The 26,732-nt window shown below is 39.8% G+C and overlaps 1 protein-coding gene and 1 long non-coding RNA gene across 5 annotated transcripts; one reads left to right on the plus strand and one right to left on the minus strand.

Annotated features, from left to right (window-relative positions):
• Nucleotides 1-6,826: 6,826 nt before the first annotated feature.
• HACD2 (3-hydroxyacyl-CoA dehydratase 2) lies at nt 6,827-26,439 on the minus strand. 4 transcript variants are annotated; one of them, XR_005626808.1, is made up of 8 exons: nt 22,941-23,086; nt 21,049-21,166; nt 20,747-20,765; nt 18,178-18,266; nt 12,328-12,449; nt 11,490-11,668; nt 10,628-10,804; nt 6,827-8,468 (listed from the first exon to the last, which is right to left on the minus strand). XR_005626808.1 is itself a non-coding variant. In XM_039702640.1 (7 exons), exons 4-7 carry the CDS (start codon nt 18,223-18,225, stop codon nt 10,722-10,724), a joined length of 432 nt encoding a protein of 143 aa, XP_039558574.1. In that variant the 5' UTR covers nt 18,226-18,266; nt 20,747-20,765; nt 21,049-21,166; nt 26,331-26,439; the 3' UTR covers nt 6,827-10,721. The 4 variants fall into 4 exon arrangements, 3 of the variants coding, with proteins under 3 accessions (XP_039558574.1, XP_039558567.1, XP_039558554.1); XM_039702640.1 differs by lacking the exon at nt 22,941-23,086 and adding an exon at nt 26,331-26,439 and having other exon boundaries at nt 6,827-10,804; XM_039702633.1 differs by lacking the exon at nt 22,941-23,086 and adding an exon at nt 26,184-26,230 and having other exon boundaries at nt 6,827-10,804.
• LOC120499155 lies at nt 12,476-18,183 on the plus strand. The gene is made up of 3 exons (XR_005626814.1): nt 12,476-16,052; nt 17,033-17,087; nt 18,049-18,183. It is a non-coding gene; the product is annotated as an uncharacterized LOC120499155 (long non-coding RNA).
• Nucleotides 26,440-26,732: the final 293 nt, after the last annotated feature.

Consider the following 26,732-nt stretch of genomic DNA (forward strand, 5'->3'; position numbering starts at 1 on the left):
CGGCCGGCGGCAGCCGCGCCGCTCATGCACCCGGCCGCCGCTCCCGCTACGCCGCGGTGCCTGCGGGCGGCCGCAGCGCCTCTCCCACGGGCAAAGAGAGGGAGGGGGGAGAAACCGGCAGATCTGAAAAATCGGAAGGGTAAGGGGAGAGGAAAAAATTCAAAAAAACCCGAGAAGCAGCGGGGGCGGGGGCTCGGCGCTGCCTGCCCCGCGCTGCCGGAGCGGGGCTGTGGCCGTGGCCGGGCTGAGGCGGCCCCGCGCGCGGCTCTCCCGGGCACGNCGCCCCGCCAATGCGCGCGCCCGGGGCGGGGCGCGTTAACCCCTGCGGCGCCGGTGCGCCGTGCCCGGCCCGCTGCTGCTGCTGCTGCTGGGCACCGAGCACCGGCGGCCGAGCCGGCGGACACAGGAAAATCAAGCCCCAGAAAAGCCTCTCGCAACGGCGGCACCTGTTACTGGACTCACCCTAACGCAGGAATGAAGGGTAAAATGCACGCACAGGTAGGTTTAGCTTGTTACTACAGCCCTCACCTTCACCCGACAGCGCTGTGACAGTGTTTGATGGCATATTCCCTAACCTGGGAGTGAGGCATGAGGACAGCACAGCAGCTCCCAGCGAGTTTCAATCTCCAGACTCTTCCACAATATTCTTTCAGGTGAACCACTCTTTCTGCAAGTGAGCCAATTAATGATTTACAGTGTTTTGAAGGTAAGCATCATATCTGCTAAGAATAATATCATTGATGTTCTGCATCATGTTTTATTAAAAACAAACTGTCAAATCAGATAACTGCTTGGCTGAAGTTGCTGAAACTGGTAATTGTCTAGGTGTTTGATCAAACATTGGAAATCCCTGCTCACAAGCAGTCCTTAGCAGTAGTACTGCTGAAGCTGTGGTTATCAAGGGACAGAGATAAGCAACGTTTGTAGAGAGATAATATTGCTGGACACAGTTGGGGAAAAAAAGTCAAACTGGATAAGCTTCCAAACAGAAACCCTTCACGTGTCCTTTACACGTGCAAGCAACTCCACAAACTACAGCAATCGAGGCCTTTGTGCATTTCAGTGGTCTGTAGAACCATATGCTGAACTTTCAGCAGCTTCTTCCGCAGAGCATCTTTTATTTACCAGGAATTCACAGTTGAGGATTTTCCCTAAACAATACACACAATTATTACAGTGGGGTTCACTTACAGGGCACTTTCCTGACAGATGCTACCTGATCAGAACTGCATTTACAGTTTGCTTCCCATGAGGAGACATTTTTATATATAAATCCCACTGCCCTTCAGATGGAATTTATCATTTCTTGTGATATTCTACAACACTGTCACTATCCATACACAACTTTTGTTCTACTCGAGTAGAACAACAGTCAGGAATTGTGTGGTTGGTCACTCTGGCTGAAGAGTGCCTGAACCCAGGGGATAAAGACAGTGAAACAATTCTTCAGTGAGCTGTAAACTGGGACAGGTCTTTTTGTTTTGTACACAAAGTCCCATTTTGGAGTTCTCCTCTCAAAGCCAGCAGTAAAAGATCTCACTTTTTCACACTAAAACCAACTAAAGGGAGAAAGGTGATCCACAAAACTGGTGAGCCCAAAATTATTTCTGCTTCACAGAAAATTACTATGAAGGCATGTGTAAGAACCAAGCACATTCAACATCCACATCTTGCTATATTTAGTTCTAGATATCAACAAAGCATTGCCCAGACAACAGACCAAGTAATTTCAAGGTTTTTATGTTTCACCACTGGGACTAAATGAGGTCTTATCTTTTGCATCATGAAAGCCTCTGGAAGCCTGAATCCTGGGCAGGACTCCAGTCACTGTAAGCTACAGCCCCCTCTCCAGAAAGATTATTTACACAGGTACCAGGAAAATGGTAATTTCAATTCCAGAGTACCATTCATGTTTCTTTTCACTATGCCATTTTGTATGACATACAGTTTTGCTTTTCTGTAATATCATAAGAATTGATGCTTAATCAATTTTAGGGTATTTTAAAAAAATCAGCCAGAGGGGAAAAAAGTTTTGTCCTTGCTACAGAGGAAAACAAGTCTTCAACCAAAAGTTTGTAACTTTAAAAACATGTCGATAAATACGAGGTGTTGAGTTTAAAGAGGGTTAAAGAAGCATTTGGAAGAGATTGTGCAGAAAATCTGTAACTTGTGAAAACAACAAAAATGTTACTGAGCTAAAAAGTGTCTCAGAAGCCAAGAGTAGCAGCAACTAAAGGGGCACCTCACACAATGAGGACATACAGGGCTATGAAAAAGACATAAGATTCCACGTGGATAGTAAAAATCTTTAATGCCCACTTCCAGCTGATGATGTTACTGGATGACAAAGAGCAGTAGTAGAACCAAGGCAACAAGCAGGATATTTTAATATTAAGGATACAGACCATCATACAGACATCTTATCTACAGCTTTCCTTCTAACATGCAGCTTCTTCAAGCCCTGCCTCTCCTTGCTAATTCAAGAACCTCTTGACAAATATTAAGATACAATGTTTGTCTCACCCAAAAAAGTTATGCACAAAAGCAAAACACTGCATATCCTGGGTGGCTGTGAAGTCATTTTAAAAAGCCTGGCACTTATTACAAGAACATTCAGGCAATCATACTTTGTTAATGAATTATACATAGATAGGAGTTGCCTTTTTCTTTCACAACTTAGCCCAGCCATTTTCTGATGGATGAGTGTAAAATTGAGGAGCTTCTGTATCTCAGTCCCAACATGGCTATGTACAAATAATGTCCTTAACCAATACAAGTGTGCTTTGCATATAAGTCCATATAACGTGAGAATATTTACTTACTTTGTTCAGAGATCAACAAACACAAATACTACAATACTGTGTAGAAAAACAGAGAAACTTCCTATTCCTTATCCTGAAAGGTTAATGTTGCACCTTCCAGTCTAGCCTAACCTTCACAAATTCTACCTGTCCTATCTTTTTTTTTTTAAAATTCTTTGTGGGTAGGGTATTTGGGCAAAAATCAATTCACTACCTTCAATAATATCTTAATAAAATTCTGGATTAAAATTGAACCATGCCTCTTTTTCAAAAAGTATTTATCTGGTTACATGGAAGATTTAGAAAACACTTACAAAATCACTCCAATGATTTCACCTCCTCAAGAACCTTCAGGAAGCCATGAGGGAGTCAACAGAGAGCTACTGTGGCAGATCTAAACTTCTTCAACATACAAGTTCACATAAATTCTGGTTTCACATGTAGTCTAACAATTTGTATAAAAACATTTTTTACTTTATTATTATTACAACAGGTGCAGTAGACAAACATTAGCATTCTTTCTTTCCATTATTTACTTTAAATGGGGAATACCAAGTAGATAGTGACCTCAGAACATCTGTGTCACATTTTACTCTTCATGGTCTTCATGCACTGCAAGACTCATGGAAGCATTAAATCCAGAACGTTAGAATATCCAAAGCAGCCCTGTGAAACCAAGATAACCACACAGTCCAGCATGGAGCCATGAAATACTCAAACTGAACAAGCTGCTGTTACAAATTCTCTTGCTCCACACCACCCGTCTCCCAATGATCTCATGATTCAAAAGGAATAGAACCAGAAGTGAGAAAATAGTGAAAAAACAAAACCACAGCGACTTAAAAAATAAACAGAAAGCCCAACCCAAAACAATCTGACTCATTACTGACTTCTGGGGTTTTTTAGGGATACTGAATCACATTTATGAGTGTTTTCACAGCAGCACCCATATTTTACTCCAAATGTAGAAATAAAACATCCTGCATGCCTGTGCTGTTTAGTCCAAGCAAAGCTGGGGTACAGATCTCCATGTGCACATACATTTGCAATACAGGAGGATGGCATCATGAAATTCACCATAATGCACACAATTCACGTGGTGATTCCAGGGATTTGACATAATCCTGACATTAAGAAGAAAACAGCCAAGGATTCCAGTTTTTGACACAGAATGTGAGCACAGCAGCTCATTTGCTAACTGTGGATTTACCTGCTCACCTTTGGATAGCAGCAAAGCAATGAACAGGACTGAAATGTCTGTACTGAGTGCACTCCTGGAGGCTGCACGAAGCTCAGAGCACAACAGTAGTTTTACATCTCTCTGAAGGAGTTTTACACCTTTCTGCCAGCAGTTTATTTCTTCAAAATCCAGCGTGCTGAGGCCTCATCTGCAGTTCTGCATCAGCAGGAACCTGGAGCACAGCAGCCCATGAATGCTCACATCTGGCCCTTGTCTGAACACACCTGTAAGCCTAGAGCAGGTTTCCACACTTTGGCTTGACAACACCTTTTGAGGAATAACTCAGAATTTTCAGACTGCAGGGTTTGCTTCTGCTAAAGGGCTGTAACAGTATCAACTCTCTTACTTAGTAACTAGTTATTGAATAACAGTATCCACTCTTGCTACCAGAACTAACCAGCAATGTCTGACTTTCAATTTCACATCCATTTTCTTGCTGATGCAAGACAGCTTTTCCCACTGTTTCAGTCTGCTAACAAAGTGCTTTAATTACTTAATTTAAATTGCATCAAAAAGCTGTGTAAGGAAACTCATTTGATACTCTCAAACCAGCAACTTTCCCAGCAGTAGTTTATGCACAGGAATGGAGGACTAAAACAAAGCACCTAACTCAGTGCATCCAGTTCCTTGTAGTCTTGTAATAAACACCTGGAGGAAAATAAAACAAACTTCATGTCATCAGCACACTAGACTAAACATTGCAGCATCTCCATTAAATGCTGCTGTTCTGTCTTAATAAACAAACAAAAAATCCCTCCCGAAACCCAAAACCCAAACCACCACCCTCGCCCCAAAGAAAAACAACTACTGGATTCCAAAGGGAACAGGAAGAAAGTTTCATGTTTCATCAATGCCCAAATATTCTTTGGGAAACACAGTGGTGGAGCTCTGTAACCTCCAGTACCTCTCCTCTTCCATCTCATCATTTTATTGATGGTCATTAAGCAGAGACCAGTACTCATTACCTTTCCTTATCCACTAAGTGAAGAGGATGTATTTTACCCAAAGAAACCTTTAAATGGCAAACTCATTCCATAAAAGCCATTTATTGCCAGGCTGACTGGAGGGTCCTCCACTTCTTATACACTCTCCACAACTGATGGTTTTTGTGGGCATGCTACAGGTTCTGGTGCTCAAAGTAGAAAATGCCAATACTGAAGTTTTTAATGTACACTTGTTGCAAGTGGTTACAGTTCACAGAAGACTCTGCAGACTGTCTGTAGCAGGAGTAAAAAACAGAGGATAAAATGCAGTTCACTGCTCACAATTCAGCTGAACAAGCCTCTGCAAAAACTCCCACCAAAGCATTTCCCAATAATAACATCCTCATGTAGTACCAGGTAATGTAAAATTTCTATGTAGAGACAGCACAGAATAAACTGAATCTAGAGAGAGGTAGCTGTGGCACATCAAAAGAGAAAAACCTCTGGTAACACTAATGCCCAAGCTAACTTGAGAGGCCTTAAAAAGGGCCTTAGGATCTTGCACAACTCTAAAGGAAAATATTATTCTGGAAATTAGTGATCAAGATTATTAAAACAGTTACAAATTTTTAATCCACATTTGAAGTTGCAACTACTTCAAAGGCAGCCTTCAGAAAGCTACTTAAGAAGCTTTATTAATTATCTTACTACTGTAAGTCTTCTGACAAGTGTGGAGGAGCATTTGTTTAGGAGACAGGAAGCAGAATTTAAAACCCACTTGATACTGAATGGAAGTTCCAGGCAGTTGGGTGGCTTGAATCAATCACTCCCAACAGCAGAAATGCTCAGTTCACATCACATGAAATTGAATCACACATATTCACACCTTTTTATTTATATTCAGCAGCCCAGCACAGATCCCTCCCCTAGTCTTGTATCAAGAACTGCCAATGCTTTAAGATGAGCCTTACACATTGTTGTGACATTAACTTGCTGACAACCACAGAATCCTTATGCTTTTCAGACTCTTTACTGCTACCCTAGGGAACTACAAATGTTTCCACACAGTTTTCAAAACGCAGAGAGGAAACACAAATAGCCAGTGACAGTTCCTGTAAGGCACAGACAGAGCCCAGCACCTCTCCAGAGCACAGCATTTCTGAGTTTTTAATTACACAGCAGTGCTAAGTCACAGCCATCATGCGTAGGACATGTGCTGGTGCTGGGCATGACACCACCATTTCATCCCATCTCAGCCAACAAAAAAATCACTGTAGTTGTGCAATCTTATGACAAGCATATGCCTAGAATAATAGCACTCACTCTGCAGCTACCACTCAGTTCCTTTAGAGGATTATAACTTGTTATTTATGGGCATTAAAGTCATCTAGACACAGTTTTTAAATCTCTCTCAGGAAGTGTTAAAAATGCTAAAAACGTTGCCACGGTAGCAGACATATTATATTTAGTAAATGAACTCTGAAGAATTCTGTTGCATTAGTTAAGCATTCACTATATTTATAATACTCAATTTTGTTTTTGAAGGAAAGCATCAGCATCCAGAGCACAGATAACAGCAGGAGAACAAGGAGCTCACACTCAGTTGAGGATCCTTCAGGGAGTTCTGAGTGTTGACATAGTCAAGGTGTTGTTATGAGCTCTTCTTTTGAATGTGGAAAGCAGAGCAAGTAACAGTATGAAGTTTCTTATTTGTTTTGTCTGAGCTCCAGAGTTACATATGCTAAAAGAACTTGTAAATTAAAAGATACACATTGTGTACAAATGAATAATAACACAGCCCTAACTCACACCTGTAAAGTATCTGCTTTTGTTCCTTAAACAGTAACAATACAACATATTTTGTTCAGAAGTATTTTATTTGGATTATAGCAATTAGTATCACTGTTCAGTAGGCCAAATCCAGGCAGAGAGCACAGATTCAACTGCACAAGGCAACAACACGGACTAGTATTTTAGCATACAAACCATTTCACTGCATTATCAAGTTGAAATATCTTTCAACCATGCATAAAAATTCTATGCTTAAGTCTTTCAGAGCTCCAGGTAATACCAGATTCCTAAATATACAAAAAATACATTTAAATTATAATAATCTTAGTGAATCAGACTTATAAAATTACAATTTTATTCTTCACAACATAGAAAAAAATACAAAAATGACTGTATATAGTTTTCACCCAAGTTTCACTGACATATACATCAAAATATATGATTTGATGTATACTCATGAAAATTTTAAGCTGAAAGATAAGTTTTAAAATGACATTGCAGATTGGTCCACACAAATGCCAACCTTCATAACGGTAAGAAAAAAACCCTCTGATAAAAACATCACATTGTGAAAAATTACAATATACCTGCACTGTAACCTGCATTCTTACTGTAATTTACAAATATGAACATTTCTACAATTCCAGTTGTAAACTACACACTGGTGAAAACCTTGGTCTTTTGGAGGGTAGTGACTGACTCAGAGCTGGCGTGGTAGAACAAAAAGTGCTGTCAACTGAACCAGTGCACACAACAGAGAGCACCAAAGCAGGGGGGCTGCTGCTCTGGAGAGGCTGATAGAGAACATGCGAGCCAAGGAAACAGTCTGAGGGGAAATAAACCCATTTGTGACACAGAACCAATCAAAGCTTCTATTACAGAGCTCACAGAAACCACAATTTCAGTGACAGATGAGGGGAAACTTCTTTTATGAGGAGAAGAAACCTCACATGTGTCAGCAAAATCAGTATTAGGGAACAACCCCAACAGTTTTAGGGCATCACACTACAGATCTCTCTCAAGATCACCTTCCAGTGATTTCCATAGAAGTTAAACTTGAAAAAGCACTGCAACATGAAGCACTGAATTTTTGTACATAGCAACTGCACATTCAGACTTCAGAATATAATTTATAAATCAACCTTGCTGGTAAGAATTCTTACTGTGAAAGCAACCTCTTTCTCTTGAAAGGAAAAGTAACTCAATTTTCTTTTAAAAGGCCATAGTTTATTTGCATTTTTGACATAAATGGATACTTTCAATTAAGTAAATATTCCATCATAAAGCCTGTTCAGCAAAGATGTTGGTTGTAGAAGCTTCCTCCCTACTGGCAGCTTGCTCTGCTTTTCCATGGTGCCAGTGCTATCTGTTGTAGATCTGTTCTGTATCTTTCCCATCAACAGAGCCAGGGGTTTGTCTCATGCAGGAGTATTACACAGCCATTTTTTTATCTCCAAATTGGACCAACAAATCTGAAACCAAATCTTTTACTTGGGCACAGAAATCAAATTAAGGAAAGTTCAGGAGCTGAGCATTGACAATATCCAGTAACCTAAGTACATCAGGAAATCAGATCTTTAGATGACATCTTTCAGAAATACTGACATTAACTTCTTTAATAGCAAGTATAAGCAAAAGGAGATGTTTTCTTCAGAGGTGGAAGTTCACACTTTCAAACAATGACTTCGGAATAATGTAACATTTGTCAGATCACTACAACAAAGTATACAGAAATTAACATAGAAATTAATTGAATTGTTGCATCTTTGAATCCAAAACCATTTTGAGGTTGTATATGGCCATAGTAATAGAATCACAGAATTGTTTGGGTTGGAAAAGACCTCTAAGATGGAGTCCAACCATTATCCTAACACTGCAAAACCCCAGTAAACCATGTCCTTATGCACCACATCTTCAGGTATTTTAAATACCTTCAAGGATGGTGACTATTATTTCCCTGGGAAGCTTGTTCCAATGCTTGAAAACCCTTTCTATGAAGAAATTTTCCCTAATATCCCATCTAGACCTTCCCTGGCACAAGAAGAGGCAGTATGCTCTAGTCCTATTGCTTGTAACTTGGGAGAAAAGATCAACAACATCCAACTTGCTACAACCTCCTGTGTTTTATAATCCAGTCAGTAACTGGCTCCAAAATGTTGAAAATAGAAGCAAAGATTATTATTGTCTCTTGTCCTTTCTCTGCTTATAATAATCCTGTTTGTGTTGAACAGGAAAGGCTCTATATAGTCAGAGATAGGAAAATTCAGTCCTTTTGATGGAGCCAAAGAAAATTACTGAAAAATGACAAGGTTTTGGTCTTTTTAAAATATTGCTCTGACAAGCATAAATCTGAATAACTGTAAATCCAACTCTTCCCAACTTCTGGAACAGAGAGCCTGTGTCCTCAGTACTTCCCAGCTGTGTTTGGAAGAGCTGGGATGTGTCAAACACAACCAGGCCAGGGGAGTTGCTGGCAGGCAGAGCACGAGGCAGCACTGCAGGCAGCACGGGAATGGTCACACCTCATCTGTGCACTGAATCAAACCAGAGGGAAGCCAGAGAGGCCCACGTGGTCTTGTCTAGCGACTCTGACTGGATGCAGACAGGACTATTTGGCCATCAATTCCTAACAGAGCAAAGCCATAACCTACATTTGCGTTTGTCTCTGCCTGGATACCCATTCATTTCCCTTCATTCTCCACCCTGTTACTCCCCATCAGAAATTTCTTCTAGGCTTGGGGCACAGCACTCACAGTACTAGTGCTTTCTCAGCTCCTTCATTTTCCTTTCAGCCTCCCAAGGAAAGGCTAAGCCTGAGAACCCAGAGAAAGCACCTAGGAGAATATAACTTCTTGTGGTCTTCCACTCTTCCCAAAGAGCAGACGAGGGTGGCTTGTCCTACATGCAAAGGCAGCATGTAACACATGAGACAATTTGCTCTGCAAGGAGCAGATTATGACTTTGCAACACTTCAGAAGATGAGTGCCTGGAACTGCCTGCTTGGATGTGCCAGAGTGATGACCTCAGTCACTTGAGAAAAGTCAGGCTAAGGAACAGGGCCCCCAAACACAGCAGACCATGTAGACCTCAGCACTGAAAGATGAATATCACAGACAATGACTAGAGATGAAAATTTAAAGTAAAAAAGGGAGAACTGCACCTGTTTCTGGGTGAACTAGCTCCTTATATTTAGATTCATTACTGATACCACTAAAGTATTACAGTTAGTATTAATTTTTTTAATATATAAAAAAGTATTCAGGGATGCAGTACTTGGGGTAGTTTTAATGTTTCAGATAAGAATTACAGCCTCTGAATTAATATTAGCATTTGAGTGATCAGCTCAAACAAGCTTTTCAGAGAACACACTCTGGTCAGACACTGTACTGTTTAAATTCCTAAAGAACCACATTCCCGTCATTTTCCGTAATTGGATTCTTGTTCTTGTTCCCATCACCTTTTAAATACACAACCTACCTTTCTAAAGTCAAATACTTTGCCCAGATTACATTCTCCACTGAAGTCTCTGACATTATCCTGAAGTATTCCAGAGCATATTGTTTGCTTTCACAGCAATACATACAGTTTCTGGCATGCAGTCAAGCACTTAAAAAAAGAGGTATCAGTAATATAATCCCAATTCAGGCATTTAGTGGGTACAACTTCATCACTCATACTGCAACCTTCAGGCATTTAGTAATAAATGAAAACCATTTAGCACATCATTTAAGGAAAAGGTTAACTGCCAAGCCATATAAAGTTTTACGTTTTCTGAAGCACTGCAAGCTGAAAAATATTTCAATGTTTGACATCCTGGAATTTCACTGAAATCAGATTTATTAGTTATTCTTGCTAAATTATTGGTCTTTTACCTCTGACTTATCTTGGTATACTCTTTACAAATGTGCTGGGTATTGAAAAACTGCAGCATTTTGATGTTTGAAAAGTTCTGAAAAAGAGTTGGAATTACTCCGACTTCTTATGCTCTTCCGAGTGGGAGAGTACCTTCCGCCTCTGATGCAGCATGTGGAAATAGAGCTGAGGGAAGACTGAGGAGAAAACAGACTCAGGTCAGTCAAGTGTGAAGAGAGGCCTGCAAGATGCACAGTCACATGGTCAAGGTCACCAAATCTCTATTAGAGGATGTGCTTATCCACTTTATCTATTGCTTTGTAATTTACACTCTAAAGAGATGAGCTGATATTGTTCTTAGGCTGCAGGTACTATTAATTTCTCTGCTAGAGCAATCACATTTTTAATAAAATGCAAAATGCCTTATTTAACTCTAAATGTGGAAGCAGATGACAAATGTTGCCATAACTGCATGCACAGAATACAAAAAAAACCAGACTGCAGGGCAGAAAAAGTCCTTCAAGAGAAATTTCCAGATTTGCTTGATTTTTTTGTAAATCTAGTATCACTTTGTCAGACTCTAAGGCATTTTATACACATCCGTGCCTCTTTCATCTCTCTCTATCCAGAGCTTTTTCTCTTTCTATTTCCAAAACTGTGGTAAACAGTATGTTTGCAAAACAATGAAGGAGGGGGAGGAAAACATACATATACAAACAGCAAAAGCTGAAATTTCCACGAGAAACCTTTGCAAACCATGCAAAAATTAAACAAGGTCATCAGCAGGCTAGATTGGTTACTTGTATGTATGTTAACCCCACAGTTGTTTGCTTTTCCCAGTACAGCGGTTAATACTAAGAAACCTAACAAACTCATACTTACTTGGAATGTAAGAGATCATGACCAGGATCAGGAATGTATAGTAGTCAAATGAAAAATTGTACTTGTTAGGTAAACTAATGGAATACAAGCCAGACTGCCTGACGAAGGGTAATGCAGCATATATTGTGAGTAATTCACCTGAGACTCCCATTGGATACAACACTATAAACAAAGTGTACCTAGAATGAAACACAGAAAGAATTAAAAGTTATGACAAACTCTGACTAAATATTTGTTAAATGATATTACAGATATTCAAAATTTGAATTCTCCACTCAGTATTTATTTTTCTTAGATCTTATTTGATTAGAGAATGGAAAGGTATGAACACTATTGCAAGGTAAGTATTCAAATCAGCAATCATTTGGAAATATTTAAAGATTTAATCTGAGAATCTACAAGTTGTCTTTAAAACTATTCTCCAACATACACATTTTATTAATTTGACTTCTGAATTCTTTGGTAGAAGTCATTTTACTACTTCAAACAGGGCCAAATATAGTTGATGTTAATCAATGAGCCTAAATATTATTTCAAGGACAACCACTGGATTACTGCTAAATGTCAGTTTACTTACTGTCATCCCCTACTGTTAAATATCACTTTGTGACAAACTATTATTTTGAAAATGGAACTGAGTTCAGACAAATGACTCTTTCAGCTTAAAATGCAATAGATTTTTGTAACCTTAAAATCTGCTGGAAAGAAGCTAGGCATTCACAAACAGGGCAATTACCTGAAGGCAGAATCTAATTTTTTTGCACTGCAACTACTTTACAAGATAAATACCCCTGTCAGATCAGTGCTTTAAGGCTGTAACTTTTATCATGCTACCGACCTGGCCCATTTGATGAGATAAGGGAGATGGTTTAACAAGCTAAAGGTGTAAAAAGAATAACGGATTATCTCGGTGATTGTCCAGGCCACTACAAACAAGAGGACACTGTCTTCACTTTGTACCTGTGAGAACGGAAAAAAGGCTTTGTATGAGCTTGAGCATTCCCAGTTACTCACCAGAACCAAGAAAACCTCACAGAAATCAGTTCCTGTGGGTTACTTTACTGCATCATTTTAGAGAACAGACTCCAAGAATGAGCTTAAAAGCAACATTAGTAACAACAGTAAAAAACCCTTCTTATCATGCTCTGTGTTTTTCTAGTTGCTTAAGAATGGCTCTGCTTCATGATCAGGTAACTTCAGCTCCCATATTCTGTGCAAGGTAAATTGGTACAAGAAACCCCTGAAATGCTGAGTATAATTCTTAACTCTTCCATTCCTATAGACTACCAGCTTCTATTTCAGTCCTGTGACTGTTTCCTATGCAGAAAGAATGGCCTAACACTTGATACTTGGTTTACACTTAATATTCTGATACCAGTTCATGGTGCTTCTGAGCAGTACTGTTTTCCTTTTTCTGATCAGAAACTGGATCCTACTTTTGAGCAGCAGCAACACAGCTAACATGAGATCTCAGGCTGGGAGGAGAGAAGAACCATGCTCAGATTGTCTCACCTCAGGTAAGCCTGACAGGTGCCTGATTCACTGTTCCTTGCCCCATTTTCTGCTCATTGCAAGTAGCATAGTTCCTCTAATGTCACACTCAAGGCAATATCATGTTTCACTGCTTTACACCTCTTGGAGCTTTTATGTCACTCACACATCAGTGAAGCAGCTGTAACTCCCTCCACATTTTAACCCTGAGATCAGCTCTGCTGGTCTGAGCATGGTGCTAATAATGCCAAGCTTGTGGGCTTGATCCCTGCATGGGATAATTTAGGAGCTGGACTCAGTGATCCTTGTGGGTCCCTTTCAGCTCAAAATATTCTGTAAGGAACTGCCTTTATCTGTGACATTTATAAGGTCAATCCTCAAAAGCATGTACTTTAAAATGAAGAGTTATATTTATTAGATTATGGAGCATCATTATGAGATTCAAGTTCCTGAAGGATCTCAAGTATATGTGGGGTCACAAACTCTTGAGGGATTGGACATGATTTTAATTCAGCCTTCTCCCTCTCTCCCCTCTTCAACAGAATTCCCAGCTGTATGAGCACCTTGAGCCCAAATTCAGTGGACAGTGGGAACGAAAGGAGTTCCACCACAGGAGCCCATATTTTCTCTTTTTCTCCAACTCTTGAAAAAAGGGAAAAGGAAGTGAGGAGATGTGGGTGGAGCATTCTATTCATCTTGGGCAAAGTACAAACCAACAGGAAAAAAAAGGACAAGAATGTGTGTATGTACATATATATATATGGACAATCAGAAACTTCTTAATAGGAGGGGACTCATCATATACTTTTGAATAAAAAAGGGAATTTTTTTCCCAAGGGAATTACCCAGAAAAAGCTTTGTTACAGCCTGCAAAACCCAAAAAAATTTATACAGAAATCTGGAGCTATCCTGGAATGCAGAGCTGCTGGTAATCTGTACAGTGCTGTAAATCTATGTTCTACAACGTGTAACATTTCAGGTCACTTTCACTGCATTTTGCAGCAAAAGCACCTTATTATTTTTCCACATTCTGATAATTTGTTTATATATTCATCTCCCTTACATCACTATAAAATAGCAAAATACAAAAATTATTTGAAGATTTTCAGAGAAGAAACCAAATCTATTTTTACACATTGCTGCAGGATCCTAATCCCGTTTGAGGTCTGCTTTATAAGCAAGACTTAGTTCTCAGCAGGGAGAGTGAACAGCACTTCCCAGATGCTGCTGCTCCAAAGGAGGAACTGCTTGACAAGCACTCCAGAGCTGCATCTTCTGGCCAAACTGGGAGTAGCAGCTTAGTGAGGAGTTCACCTAAACCTGTGAGTCCCAGCTTCAACCTGTGCTTTAAATCCCACTTCTTTCCCTAGCTATGGAAATGGGAAAAGTCAAAACCCAAAAGTTTGCAGCTTGAAGTAGCATCCAAGGATATGAGCAAGGACAAGAAACTGGGACGCCAACAGTGATTCATACACATGGAAGTAGAAAATTCCAGTCCAGTTCTATCACATGATGTCTCTAACACTGCCTCCAAGGTCTGGTCTCCCCCCTCTCCTTTGTATTATAACTTATTAAAACAGTTCACACCATTATGAAACACACAACCCTCTTATGTCATTTTAAGAATCACTGATTGTGCCTTCATGGCTTGTGTCCCTATCTACGGAAAAACAATTTTTCAGGAGTCTTATTCTTTTAGCCACTGCTAATGCTGCATTTGCATCATTCCTCTTTCAGGCTGAAGACAGGGCAAATACACAGTAGACCTTCAAAGAACCACTAAGGCCAAGGCTCCCTGAGAATTCAATTCTTCTTCCACTACTTTCTTCATGGCAGTCTTTCAAGGAAGTCTTAGACACAACTCAAAAACTTTATTTACACCTTAGTTATCCAACTCTCTTAATACAGGTCAATCAAACAACAGGTATAATTTTTTGGCATGTGCTTCAAGCCAACATATCATCAAGGAGGATCCTGAATATATTTCAGCTTTTCTTAAATACTGTAAATAGCAGACAATGTTTGCTAAAATATAAAAGAAACCACTGTCTTTTAAGATGCAAAGATGAGAACTGGGAGTTGACAAAATAAAGCCTGAGAGGTTTTTAATGTTCTCCTTAAGACTGGAAAGGGAAATTTCTCTACATTAAGAGTAACAGTTTGACAAATTTGCAGAAAATTTCAGCTAAACACATAATTAAGCAATCCAATGCAGAAGAGCAAAACCAGCAGCACTATGCAAGTGTAATGATGGAAAATATTGGAACAGCACGTCTCTCTCCAAAGAGCTGGTTCTCTGGTGCAGTAATTAAAAAAGAAAACACAAAATTCAGGGGGGAAAAAAATGGAAACTTCATAGTAGGCACAAAGGGCCTGACAGACTATTGTGTTGTATGGTATTGCTCTAATTTTACACAGATGTAAAGCAATGATGAGTCAGGTTTTTCAACTGTACTCAGCCATTCAGACTTCTGATCCTTCCATCATGGACTTTTTACTAACAACTTAATCCTAAATATCATAAGTTAAGATGTTCTCCCCTCTTTTAAGTAAGTATGCTTTACTACTGATTGAAGACATCAATTCCCTACTGCAGATACTAGAGTCCCAATTACCAACTCTACATGCTTTAAATGCTGTTTTCACAGCATCTCTTGCCTGTGTTTTCTACAAAAGATCCTCTAAATATATATTACACTTATTTGCAACTCATCTGTAACTGAGCCCAATGGGATAAGCAATAAATGCCTGTTGACACAATTTTTAATTACCCATCAGAACTGGGTGCAGAATTATCTATCAGAATGGAACTCCATGAGGGCCCACCATGATGTCACCAGATGATCTCACTGCTCACAGGAATTCCAAAAGACATCTTGTGAGCTGAAGGGCACTTTCTGTTCTCCTATGCCTACATTCTCCCAGCCCTTCACACCAGCTGCTCATTCTCTGCTCTCCTTTGCAGGGGGAACAGTAAAATTCACTGAACTGGCTCCTTTCTGACATAATGGCCAGCACTGATGACATGCCAGGCCCTCCTCCACAACACCAACAACTGCTCCTACAGTGCAGGTGAGGAGAATCTCTGTGTGCAGTGCTTTAACATTTGCCATGCTTTAACATTTATTGTGAATAATTTCATATTGAGTTTAACAACACACCAGCACCGAAGTTCACAAAAAGCACAAACATGTTAGTGGCAAGAAGCATGCTTCAAAACACATCGCATTTCTGGAAGTGTATCCTGACAGAAGGAGGGATGCAATACACATTTCTTCTTTTAGCTGCATTATATATGAAAACAGTCTGGAAAAGCAAGATACTGAACAAATCTCATTCAAAAAGTTAAAGAGGAAAACTGCATTTTATTTTACAAGAACCTCATCATGCAACTGCATCGCTTACAAGTTCCATAAAGCTGTGTGAGAATTTAATCCTGGCCTTCACCATGGAGCTCACTTGTGCAGACAGCCCTTCAGAGAAAGTAGAACACTTGTGACACTTGCAGTACATTTCCCCAGGTGAGCCTGCAGGCTCCCTGGTTGGGGCAAGGGGAGGGGTCAGAATACAGCCTCTTATTTGATTTGTTTGCTCTAAGCCACAGGTCAGAAACTCATCACAGGGTTCCTCATCCAAGCCATTCTTATACCCACTTTCTAAGACACTAAAAAAGTAACACATAACACAGTCTCTTGCAAGACTTTAACCAGAGACCCACAAGTGCGGGGAAAAAAAATCTGCATGGAATATTGTTGAAAGAATCCTTGTTAGAAGTCAAATATTTGGCTATACTCATTGCTCCCATTTTGTCAGTTTTCTCTTGTGAGAATGTGGGCATAAGCTTCAAATAAACCTAACCCACAATCACATTACAGGTTTTTCTTTGATGTCTAACAGACAACACATGGAATAATTCTAAGCACCAGATATCCCAACATCATAGAGATAACAAGTAAAACTCCAAGAGTACTTATTTTTAAGTATTTTATACATATATATAAAAATCTAATGTCTTGAGATTATGGTTTGGTTTTTTTTTTTCCAAAACCTAGGATTTATTTCTGGTGATTTAACAGAGACCAGAGTACAATAATTTGCACTAACAAGGTAAGTCCATTAGAAAACAGATTTTATGTTTATTGAGAAAAATAACATTCCTCTACTTTAAGTACCATGAAACTAGAAGCTTCACATGAACAAGCATCACAATACCAGAAAGGACTGATAATTGCTAGGAACTGCAGTGACTTATGTTGCTCTACATGTGCATGGATGCTCTGATAGCAGGTTTGGAGGAAGGAAGAGAAAGCAGCTTCCCTCAAGACTTGGCAATAAGTCAAGTTCCTTAAGACACTCTCCATTCAAGTAACAAATAATCTTATGTATAACATGACTGTCACTTATTTCAGGCACCCATGCTGACACTGGTATCAAGACTAATTTCTTTCCTTAATGAGAAGAAAACCAGTAAGATTAGTTGGCTAAAGTTACAGCAGAGATGCAGCATATTTGGGCTACTACAACGATTCAGATGACCCGAGTCAGTCACCACAACCTGTACCAATCAAAGCATGTCTAGGTTTTAAAACAGCTGTCAGGAATAATCTTCAAAAAACACGGCTTCCAAAAGACTCTACAGAGATCTGCATGAAGTACAGCACTATCTGGTGTGGTGAGCAGTGAGAAAAAACACTCAGCCCCCAAAATTTACCTACATTTGAATATAACAAAATTGAATGAAGGACAGTGGAAAGATTATCCTGGAGAGTGACAGTGGAGAGCATGGAGGCAGTGCTGTGCACAAACAACTGAGGGGGAGTTTCAGATGCCACAGGAAGTGAATTGCATATGCAGGAGGGCAAGGAGATTTTGCTTTTCATAATGGCACTAGAAGGCTGTACCAAATTCTGTGCTCTGTATTACACACTGGAAGCTGCTTAACTGCCAGTAAGGACTGCAGAATCTATCCAGGAGCTAGATGTCTTACAGGGACAGAATCAGACCTTGCTCCATTTGACTGTCAACAAAAGATGACATCAGATCTATTTTTATTTCTTTTGATCCACAGAAATTCATATGAACAATTTCCCATGGTGGGATACAAACAGAAGACATTTTAAGGGCAATAAGACAGCAATCAACACTTGCTTTTCAGCATGGATCAACAGATTTTCTATCAATTTGTAGCTTGCCTTACCTCTTTTACACTGTGTGTTACTGCCCACGTCAGGAAAACCCTTGACATCACTTGGAAAGCAGTCAGAACAACAGAAGAGGGAACAATGCCTGGAAGATATTTTGCAATTAGTAAATATTCCTGATTCACAAGGTAGGAGGTAGGGGTGGGGAAATATAACACAGCTAAACCAAAGTCCAGTTATTTGAAATTTCTGGAAGGAAAGCATTTAATTTTTTTTTTAATTTGAAAATCTGAAGTGAGTCCTTCAGTGTGTTTATACAGCATAATGCAGTGCAATTCCCTGACAAGGCTTTCTGCATCAAAATGCAAACAAATGTAATTGATCTTGTTGCAATCACAGCACATTCCTCAATACACAGAACAGCTCAATCAGATAATTTCAATCAAACAGCTTCTGGGATACAGTCTTTCAAATAATCCTGTTTGATTAAAATATCCAAGATACTCTTCATTACTGTGATTTAAAAAGTAAAGATAATATGTTTTGCACTGTATATTCAAAAAAAAAAACAAACCAAAAAAAACAAACAACCAGCCATCAAAAATTCTAAGTATTTTTCAGAAACACTGATCTAGCCCATATTTTGATAGATGAAAAGCTTGTAGTTCCTTCCTGGAAATACAACTCAGAAAAAACCCAAACCAACCCCACAACAAACAAACCCCAGGGAACAGCTGATGCACTGGCAGGTACAGAAGCAACTTGAAGATTTTCTCAAGGAAGCAGATATCACTGGCTCTTCCAGCAAGTTCTGAGGTGCCAACTGACCTGCCAGTGAAAGGACCCTACACAGCCAGGTCTGTCAGAGCAGGAACAGTTTTAGACACAAAATTTCTAAACTTTGAATCCCAAAGTTTTATTTTCTTCTAATAGCTAAACGATAAAGAGCAGGTGTAGCTCCTAAGATAGAGTAAAAAGTGCTTGTAGAGCTAATGCAAACCACAAGCAACACAACAGCCTCAGAAATATACAGGGGCCAAAGAGGAAAATTAAATAGGACAAGAGAGTAAGAAAAGTCAAAAGCAAGTTTCAGTTGAATTATTTTAATTTATATGTTTGGCTTCTATGAGAGGGAAAAGGAAAATCCTACAGACATAATTCTCCTCAGTTTCATCACATTGTCTTGGTCTCTGGACTACATGTTAACTCCTTTCCAGGTACAGCTCTGCATTTTTTAAACCTCTGTTATTTGTCAAATCCTGTTCTCAGCCATGCTTCACAGAGACACTCCCCTATCAATCCTTGTATTTTGAAGGACTTGCCTCACAGATGCTAACATTTCAGATTCTACTGAAAAGATGTGGAGAGAAAAGTTATGCTGATACACACAGCCATCTGTCCCACATAAGCTCTTCTATTGACAGAGAATTACAGCTCTAGTTAGAGCAATTAGTTCAGCAGGGGCAAAGGAATCTGCACATTTCCTGTTTCTCCTTGCACAGAAACTTTTGCTACAGTCAGTAGGACTGCAGCAGACAGCAGCAGTGCATCCAGCTGTGCAAACCCCCCTCACTTTATTTAGCTGACAAACACTTCCATTAACAGAAAAAAATAGAATCCACAGCCACTTAAAAGAAAACCAGTCTTTTGCAAAAGAGTTTTGTTAGGGAAAGCACAAAGAATAGAACCAGCATAAAATGTTGCCACTTTCCCCTAATGGCTCTCTCTAATATTAAATTGTGCACTAAGGATAAAATGGGCTAAATGGATCCACACCTCAAATCAACCGAGAAAACAGCAAAGCATAATGGATTTAGGATGGTGAAACCAGCATTTTATCTGCAAGGTTTTCTCTCCAGTATTCCAAGATTTAACTTCTTCTTGCCACTTGTTAAACAAGACCTTAAAAAATGGCACATTGTAATATTAATTGTTGACAAGTTCTTTTAAAAAGTATGGTTTATTCTGGTAAAAAACAGTAATTGTGATTTAGTAAAATTAAACAGCATTGGAAGGATTGCCTTTGCAGCACAGGAAAACAGATGATACACTCAGTTTACTCTGAAGAGCCTTTACATGAATTTGAGGTGTATATGATCATTCATTTCTTGGGGTGATCTGTGCACAGTTTATGAACTGCCTTCCTAGGACATTTTCAGAGCAGCTGGATGATTCAGGAGGGTCAGCACTACTTCATCTGAGACAGAACCAGACTGCCCTCTGCTGACACACTCCCAGCACCAGCTCTCCCAACACCTCACTTGGTTATTGGAACATCCCCCAGAACTCACTACGAACCTGCAATCCAAAACCCTCTCCTTTATGTGGCTCTCTGGACAATGATGAAAAATAGAAGTCTGTAGCTGCAACTTTAGGAACCTCAACACCATCTTACTCTTTATGTAGTGGCTAGTGAACATTCAGACAGGACCTGGAGCACTGTTTTATTGTTTTGTGACTTCTCAAATTAGGGAGTAAAAAACTGGAATGCATTTCAAACAAAAATTACTAAGTTATGCAAGAATTAAATTCAGCAATTCACGGACTGTAACAGGTTTCTTGCAAATATATTGCTAAAAGTTCAGTCTTCTATAAAAATAGTAAACAGAAAATTTGCAAGCTTACCAAGTGCACAGTGCAGAATCTAGAACAAAAAGAAAAATTCAAATCACTAACATTTCAAATTAAGCAATTCAGACTCACATTTAATTCTGTTACAAGTGCTTAAGATTCAGTATTTGCATTTCAATGATTAAGATTAATATTAAGCTCTGCTGCCCAAGCTAAATAGCAGACAGTAAAACTCCCTCTTGCTAAAAGGAAAACTCAGCTTTTGTGTGAGCTGTTCAGTAGAATTAAAGTAAATATAAGAAATACAACACATTCATGCAAGTATTAGTAAGGCCAGGGAATAGGACTACACCCACCTCAAGCAAAGCTCCAGTTTGGAAGAATTTCAGGGGCTTCTCTATTGAATAGTAAAGGCTGTGGTAGCTGCCTTTAGCCAGATATGCCCTAACCAGACCAACTGCAATAACGAGCCACCTGAAAGAGAGAAAAAATGAGACATTAAGCAAAGCATAAGTAAAAAGAAATCTTTAATCCGTCTTTTAATACTTGAGAAAGCAACAGGCAGGACTGTCCTGAAATACACTAACTCTGCAACACTAGAAATTGCACCTTCAAATCTATCCAAGCGAAAGACGATGCATTTTAAAAGCACTTTTCAGCACCAATGTGGTACCAATATCTCTAATGTCCCATTTATTTTCCTGTTAGCTCTATTTAATTAGTTATGGAATGTATTCATGGCAGACTGGCATCACATTTTGTTTAGTTTAAGCAGAAAAACAGCTAGTCAGAGACCTATTACCAATTTAGAGCAGTATGACATAAACAAGATTCAGAAGGCATTTTATTTTAACATTTCAGTTCAAAGTAAACCCCTAGACATTAGAAGAGGTCATCCAGCTTAATTGGGAGCATATATTATATGAGAAATAGTTATAGATACATAACTTCAAGGAAACTGAGCCTGCTAAAGCCTTGAAGGCAGCATGGCCATCCCAGTTTTCCTTTTTAACCAACAAATTCTATCTGAGCCTATGTAAGTACTGCCCATGTAACTGCAACTGTATGTTAACAGTGTGACCTGTTAACCCTGGTGATTTTCCCTTCAGGTAACTTAAACAAACCTAAAACTTTTTCATCCTGGCTGATGAAGCTTTCACTAACTACCACAGCTACCCAGAGCTGGTGCTTGCCCACAACATGAGAAATTCTTCAGTCAAGTCTATGCCAAGCCACAAATCCAAGGTGAGTGGTCAACCCTGGTCAAACACCTTCCACTTGAAAACAGCATCTATAATGAACTTGATAATGAACTTTCCAATTGCTTTTGCCAAACATGGGGAGAAGGGGCTAGTTGGTCAAGAAGAATCCTTAACAGGGCCTCCCAAACTTTTCCCTGACAGGCTCATCCTGGCTGTGTTACACTCAGCTACTCTGAATGCCACCCAGTTTTACCTCCATCTCCCTCCAAATCCCTTGTGTGAATCACGAAGTGCCTCTGCTAACAGCTCACCTCAATGTGTAGACACATAGCAAGCCCACTGACTATGCAATAGTTTTCACCCTTTGGAAAAAGGTGTGTAGCTGTGGTTTTGTAACAGGGATGATGAAGAAATTCCCTTTATTTGAGCATATCAAAATCTTACAAGTACCACACTAGCTTGGATATTGCAAAGTATGTGCACACATCATCCCAAATGTAGTAATTGTTTGAAACACACAGAGAAGTTCAGATTTTTCAACAATAAATAACTCCGGCATCCAAGTTTGTGTTTGTAACAAAATCTGTTAGCAAAATTGAAAGAAAGCTAATTAATTTCTGCCTTAAATTCTGGAAGACATGCACCAAAGCAAAGCAGGGGGAGTGGGGAAGATAAATGGGAAAGAGAAACAAGCCCTCCCTTTTTACAGAGTGACAAGTTATTTCAGTTAAAGCCATCTTGTGAAACCAAAGGACAAACATTTGCCAAGTAATTGCTGTTTACAAGGAATAAATCTGATTCATTTTGTTGGACTTCAGTGTAGAATAAACCAGTAAGGACTACAGTATTAGAGATTCTCCCCTGTAACACCAACTACTTCTTCTTTAGACCAGGAAATCAGAGCAGGTTTACACTGTGCTCTTCTTATCTGTCAAGTTTCTCTGGTTTTCTAGATCTTCCACCTTTGTTGAGAAAGTGCTGAATTGAGCAATTTCTCCAGTTGCACAAGATGCCAGTTCTTGGCTGTGCCTGCAAACCATCCTCACCTGAGCAGAGACTGGTAAATCCCACAGCTCCCAGAGCAGCTCCAGCCTCTTGCTCTGCTCCACCCTCCTGCCAGATCACTGACTCCAGCAAGACTGTACTTCCCATCCCATTTACTATCTTCAAAAAGCATTTGATACAGATCAGGGCATGAATCCATAGGAAATTAAAAGCTGAGCCTAGTTTGTGCTGAAGCTTTTAGTACCTCTGTCCTGCTTCTGTGATTCTTAAATAGTTCTCCACCCTGTAGGACTAGACAAAATGGAACAGGAGAAGGTGAAATCAAGGAATATCAGCTGAAAATGGAACTTGGCAAGAAGTTTAGAAGGGCAGCAAAAGGCACCACTGTCTCATGAAAGCTCATTTCTCTGACCTACACACTGAACTCCACCTGGAGTTATACTTCATTAAATTAGTGTTACCCTGTCTGTAAACTCCAAACTGGACAATTACCATTCTCAGATTAATCCAGACTAAGAAAAATGGATAGTGCACACACAGAGTTTCTTTCATTTGGTCAGACTTGATAGACAAGCTCTCTGCTCAGGTCCTTAGGTTAACTCCCTTGGCTCTCTCACAGGTCACAGAAAGGCATTTTCTTATGCAAAGTTTACTGAGGTTCTGTAACATTTATGCAAAAGAATAGAGCAGAGCTATGCAGTGAGTGCACCTGAAAGGGAGAAGTGTACTCTGACTCTCAACAGCCACTCACTGAAGACATGGACAATGAAACTCACAACCCGGAACACTCTTTGTTCAACACTGATTAATACAAACCCTTGCAAATTCAAAAGCTATTACATTACCATCGACCTTGTTGAGTGAAATCCTTTTTAAATTCATTGTTTATACAACCACCAGCTACTTATACCCAGAAGTACTAGTCAGTTACAGCACTTGACTAAAAATAAGAAACATAATCACCTTTTAAAGCAGCTTATCTAACATTTACACTCAGCTCTAACAGCATGTCCCATGTCCCCACCCAGCACTATTCAGCACTGTTCAGTGATTTTGGTCAAGCACAGTTTTTAGGAAAAATAATTTCTATGCTGCATCTCTGCCTCCAGAAACCCCATGCCAGGTCAGGCATGACTACACAGCTTCACACTGTGATGGGAAGAGAGTCTGCCTGAACACAAGAGAAGCAAGATGCAGAGCTTTCTGCAGCTTAATGCTTTGAGCCATGGGCAATAAAACCTAAGCAAGCAGAGCTGAGAAGCAACTGCAGTACTGGTTATCCCCTATTGTACCATGATTGCCCCATTTAAATAAAAAAAAAACACCCAAAAATGAACCAATTAGTTGTACCATGATTGCTCCAATTAAATAAAAAAAAAAAACACCCAAAAATGAACCAATTAGTAAGTGCATGTAACCCCAGACAGAGATCCACAGGTGCTTTTTGTACTGTTTTGCTCTTGTAAAAACCACTGTATGTTTTTTTGTGTTGGAATCCATATACTACGTGCACTACAGCATAAAACCAGAAACAAGATCTATTATTTTTGGAGGAAATTGTGTTTTCTCTAGCTAAGCCAAGATAAATGCAAAGTAAATACAGTAGCTATGCTGACATTTTTCAACTGTCACTTGATCTATTTTAAACAAAGTTAATCCTTAGGACAACTGTAGTTTTAAAACATTAATTTAGTACCTATTTACTGCACAACAATGTTGTTGTATGCTTCAGTTTACAAGCCTTTGTAAACCAAACCAAACAAACCACTTCCAAAAAATCCCATGTGCTGTTAGAGCATCACTTCATCACCTGGGCACTTTGAATTCTTTGTTTTTTTATTTTCACAAGTCTCTTTCCAAGGCAGTGCAGTTGGGAAAATGAAGTCTGAGCACTCTGACTGACATGGGGTCAGTAAATAATCAGTGCTGTGTATCAATCTTCCAATCTTCATCTGAACAACTGAGCTTCTGTCAATCAGCTCCAGAAAAACTACCTTTTTAAAAGGCTTCACAACTGAGCTTTTTTCCTAAGCTCAACCCTGTATACTGTAGAATTTCAGCAGTGTCCAGAGGAAGTGCAAACTCCTCATCCATTTGAAGAGGAATTATCAGTGAGAGCCCTCGGTGACCTAGCCCAAAAGAAAAGTGAGAGACATCACAGAGATATGACCATGATCAGAGAACTCCTATGGTAACTCCCCAAACTGCAGAAACCATCTAATCACAACCATGTCCAAAAAAAAAAGCACCATAAATCACATCCCACCCAAGAGTGGAATTTTCTAAGAGATTTGGTGTAAATCAAGAAAATGGGCAAGACTGTGATCAAGATTTATATGACAACAGAAAGCTAAATAGAGGTTTATGTTATTTATTTCTGAGCTTCAAGCACTCGATTTTTTTTCAGATCTGTTCTCCTGAAGAAGTAGAAATTTCCCATGCTCAGTAGCTTGCCATGACAAAAAGTTCGTGACCACAAAGACAACTTTCCATTTATACCACAGCTTCTCTCTCAGGTTTTTTATATCTTTTATAAACACAAGTGAATTGCATATGAGCAGTAAAATAAGCAGGGAAATGCTTTTATTTCTTAGAAGAGTTCAGAGGGGAACTTCTTAACATTGTGCAGGGACACCACAACCAAACTGAAAAGCTCTCCTGACTGCCTGCAATGTGTTGTATTACTCATGTAATTATTTCTGAAACAACAGATTACTGAAATCAAACTGGTGGGTAATTATCCTTGCCCTCTGAGTGAAATAGCCTGCAAATATCCTATGGAGCCATAAACCTGCTCAGTAGCATTTCACAGTAACACAGCTGTTGGGTAACGGGTGTACCAGGCACCTTACAAAAACTGAGCTCTCCCAGCTCCCCTACCTCTGACCCACACAAGTGTAAGTATATTTTAAGTTGAAATAGCATCAGCTGCCACCAGCAAAGACTAGAATCTTCATGTCCAACTGCCTTATTGAAGTGAATTGTATCTATATTAATTCTACACTAACCTTCCCCCAAAGATGACACTACTGTGTTTGCTCAACTCCTCGCCCACCAGGGTTTATCTAGCAGAGATAGATGCTCATTTGGGATCCATTTTAAAGGCTCTTTTCTTCTCCCACCCAAATACCCTCAATCTTTCAAAAGATGGTTTTATTTTTATCTGGATTCCAATGAGATGTGACAGCCACAATTAATTAAAAAAAAAAAAAAGAAGAAAAAGTCTCCTTTCTCTTGAGAGCTCCCAGTTGTAACTATTTTTAGTTCTGTACCTAAGAACACACCTGAGCAAGCACCAATTGGCACCAGTCTGCATTTCGCCATGCAGGGCAAGGGCAGAGCACCAAGCTGGTCCAGGAGCTCACACATCCCAAAAGCTGCTTCCAAGTTCAAATTACAGACCAGCTGAAGGGTTTGTAGAGAAATCTTACCGGGCTCAAGATCTCTGCCTTTAACTACTGCTGTGGACAAATTCCCTGCATTTAGGGCCACCCCCCTAGTGAAATCTGCTGGAATCTGCACCACAGACACGGTGATGCAAGGAACCCACAGCCACTGGACGTGAAAACAGCTGCAGAGCAAATATCTAGTGAAATCTGCTACCCCTGTAGTGAAACCACAGACACGGTGATGCAAGGAACCCACAGCCACTGGACGTGAAAACAGCTGCAGAGCAAATAAACGAAGGTGTCAGTGATAAAGCCGGCAGCTCGCAGTGAGCCTGCACTGGCTCTGCCGAGCAGAGCCCGCTCGGCACGGGGCAGCCAGGCCGAGCCGCGGGCCGGGCGGCGCTGAGGGGACACCGGGGCCCGAGCTCGGGGCCTGGCACAGGC

This window comes from Passer montanus, unplaced genomic scaffold (assembly GCF_014805655.1).
Source record: "Passer montanus isolate IOZ18808 unplaced genomic scaffold, ASM1480565v1 scaffold1, whole genome shotgun sequence".
NCBI lineage: Eukaryota > Metazoa > Chordata > Aves > Passeriformes > Passeridae > Passer > Passer montanus.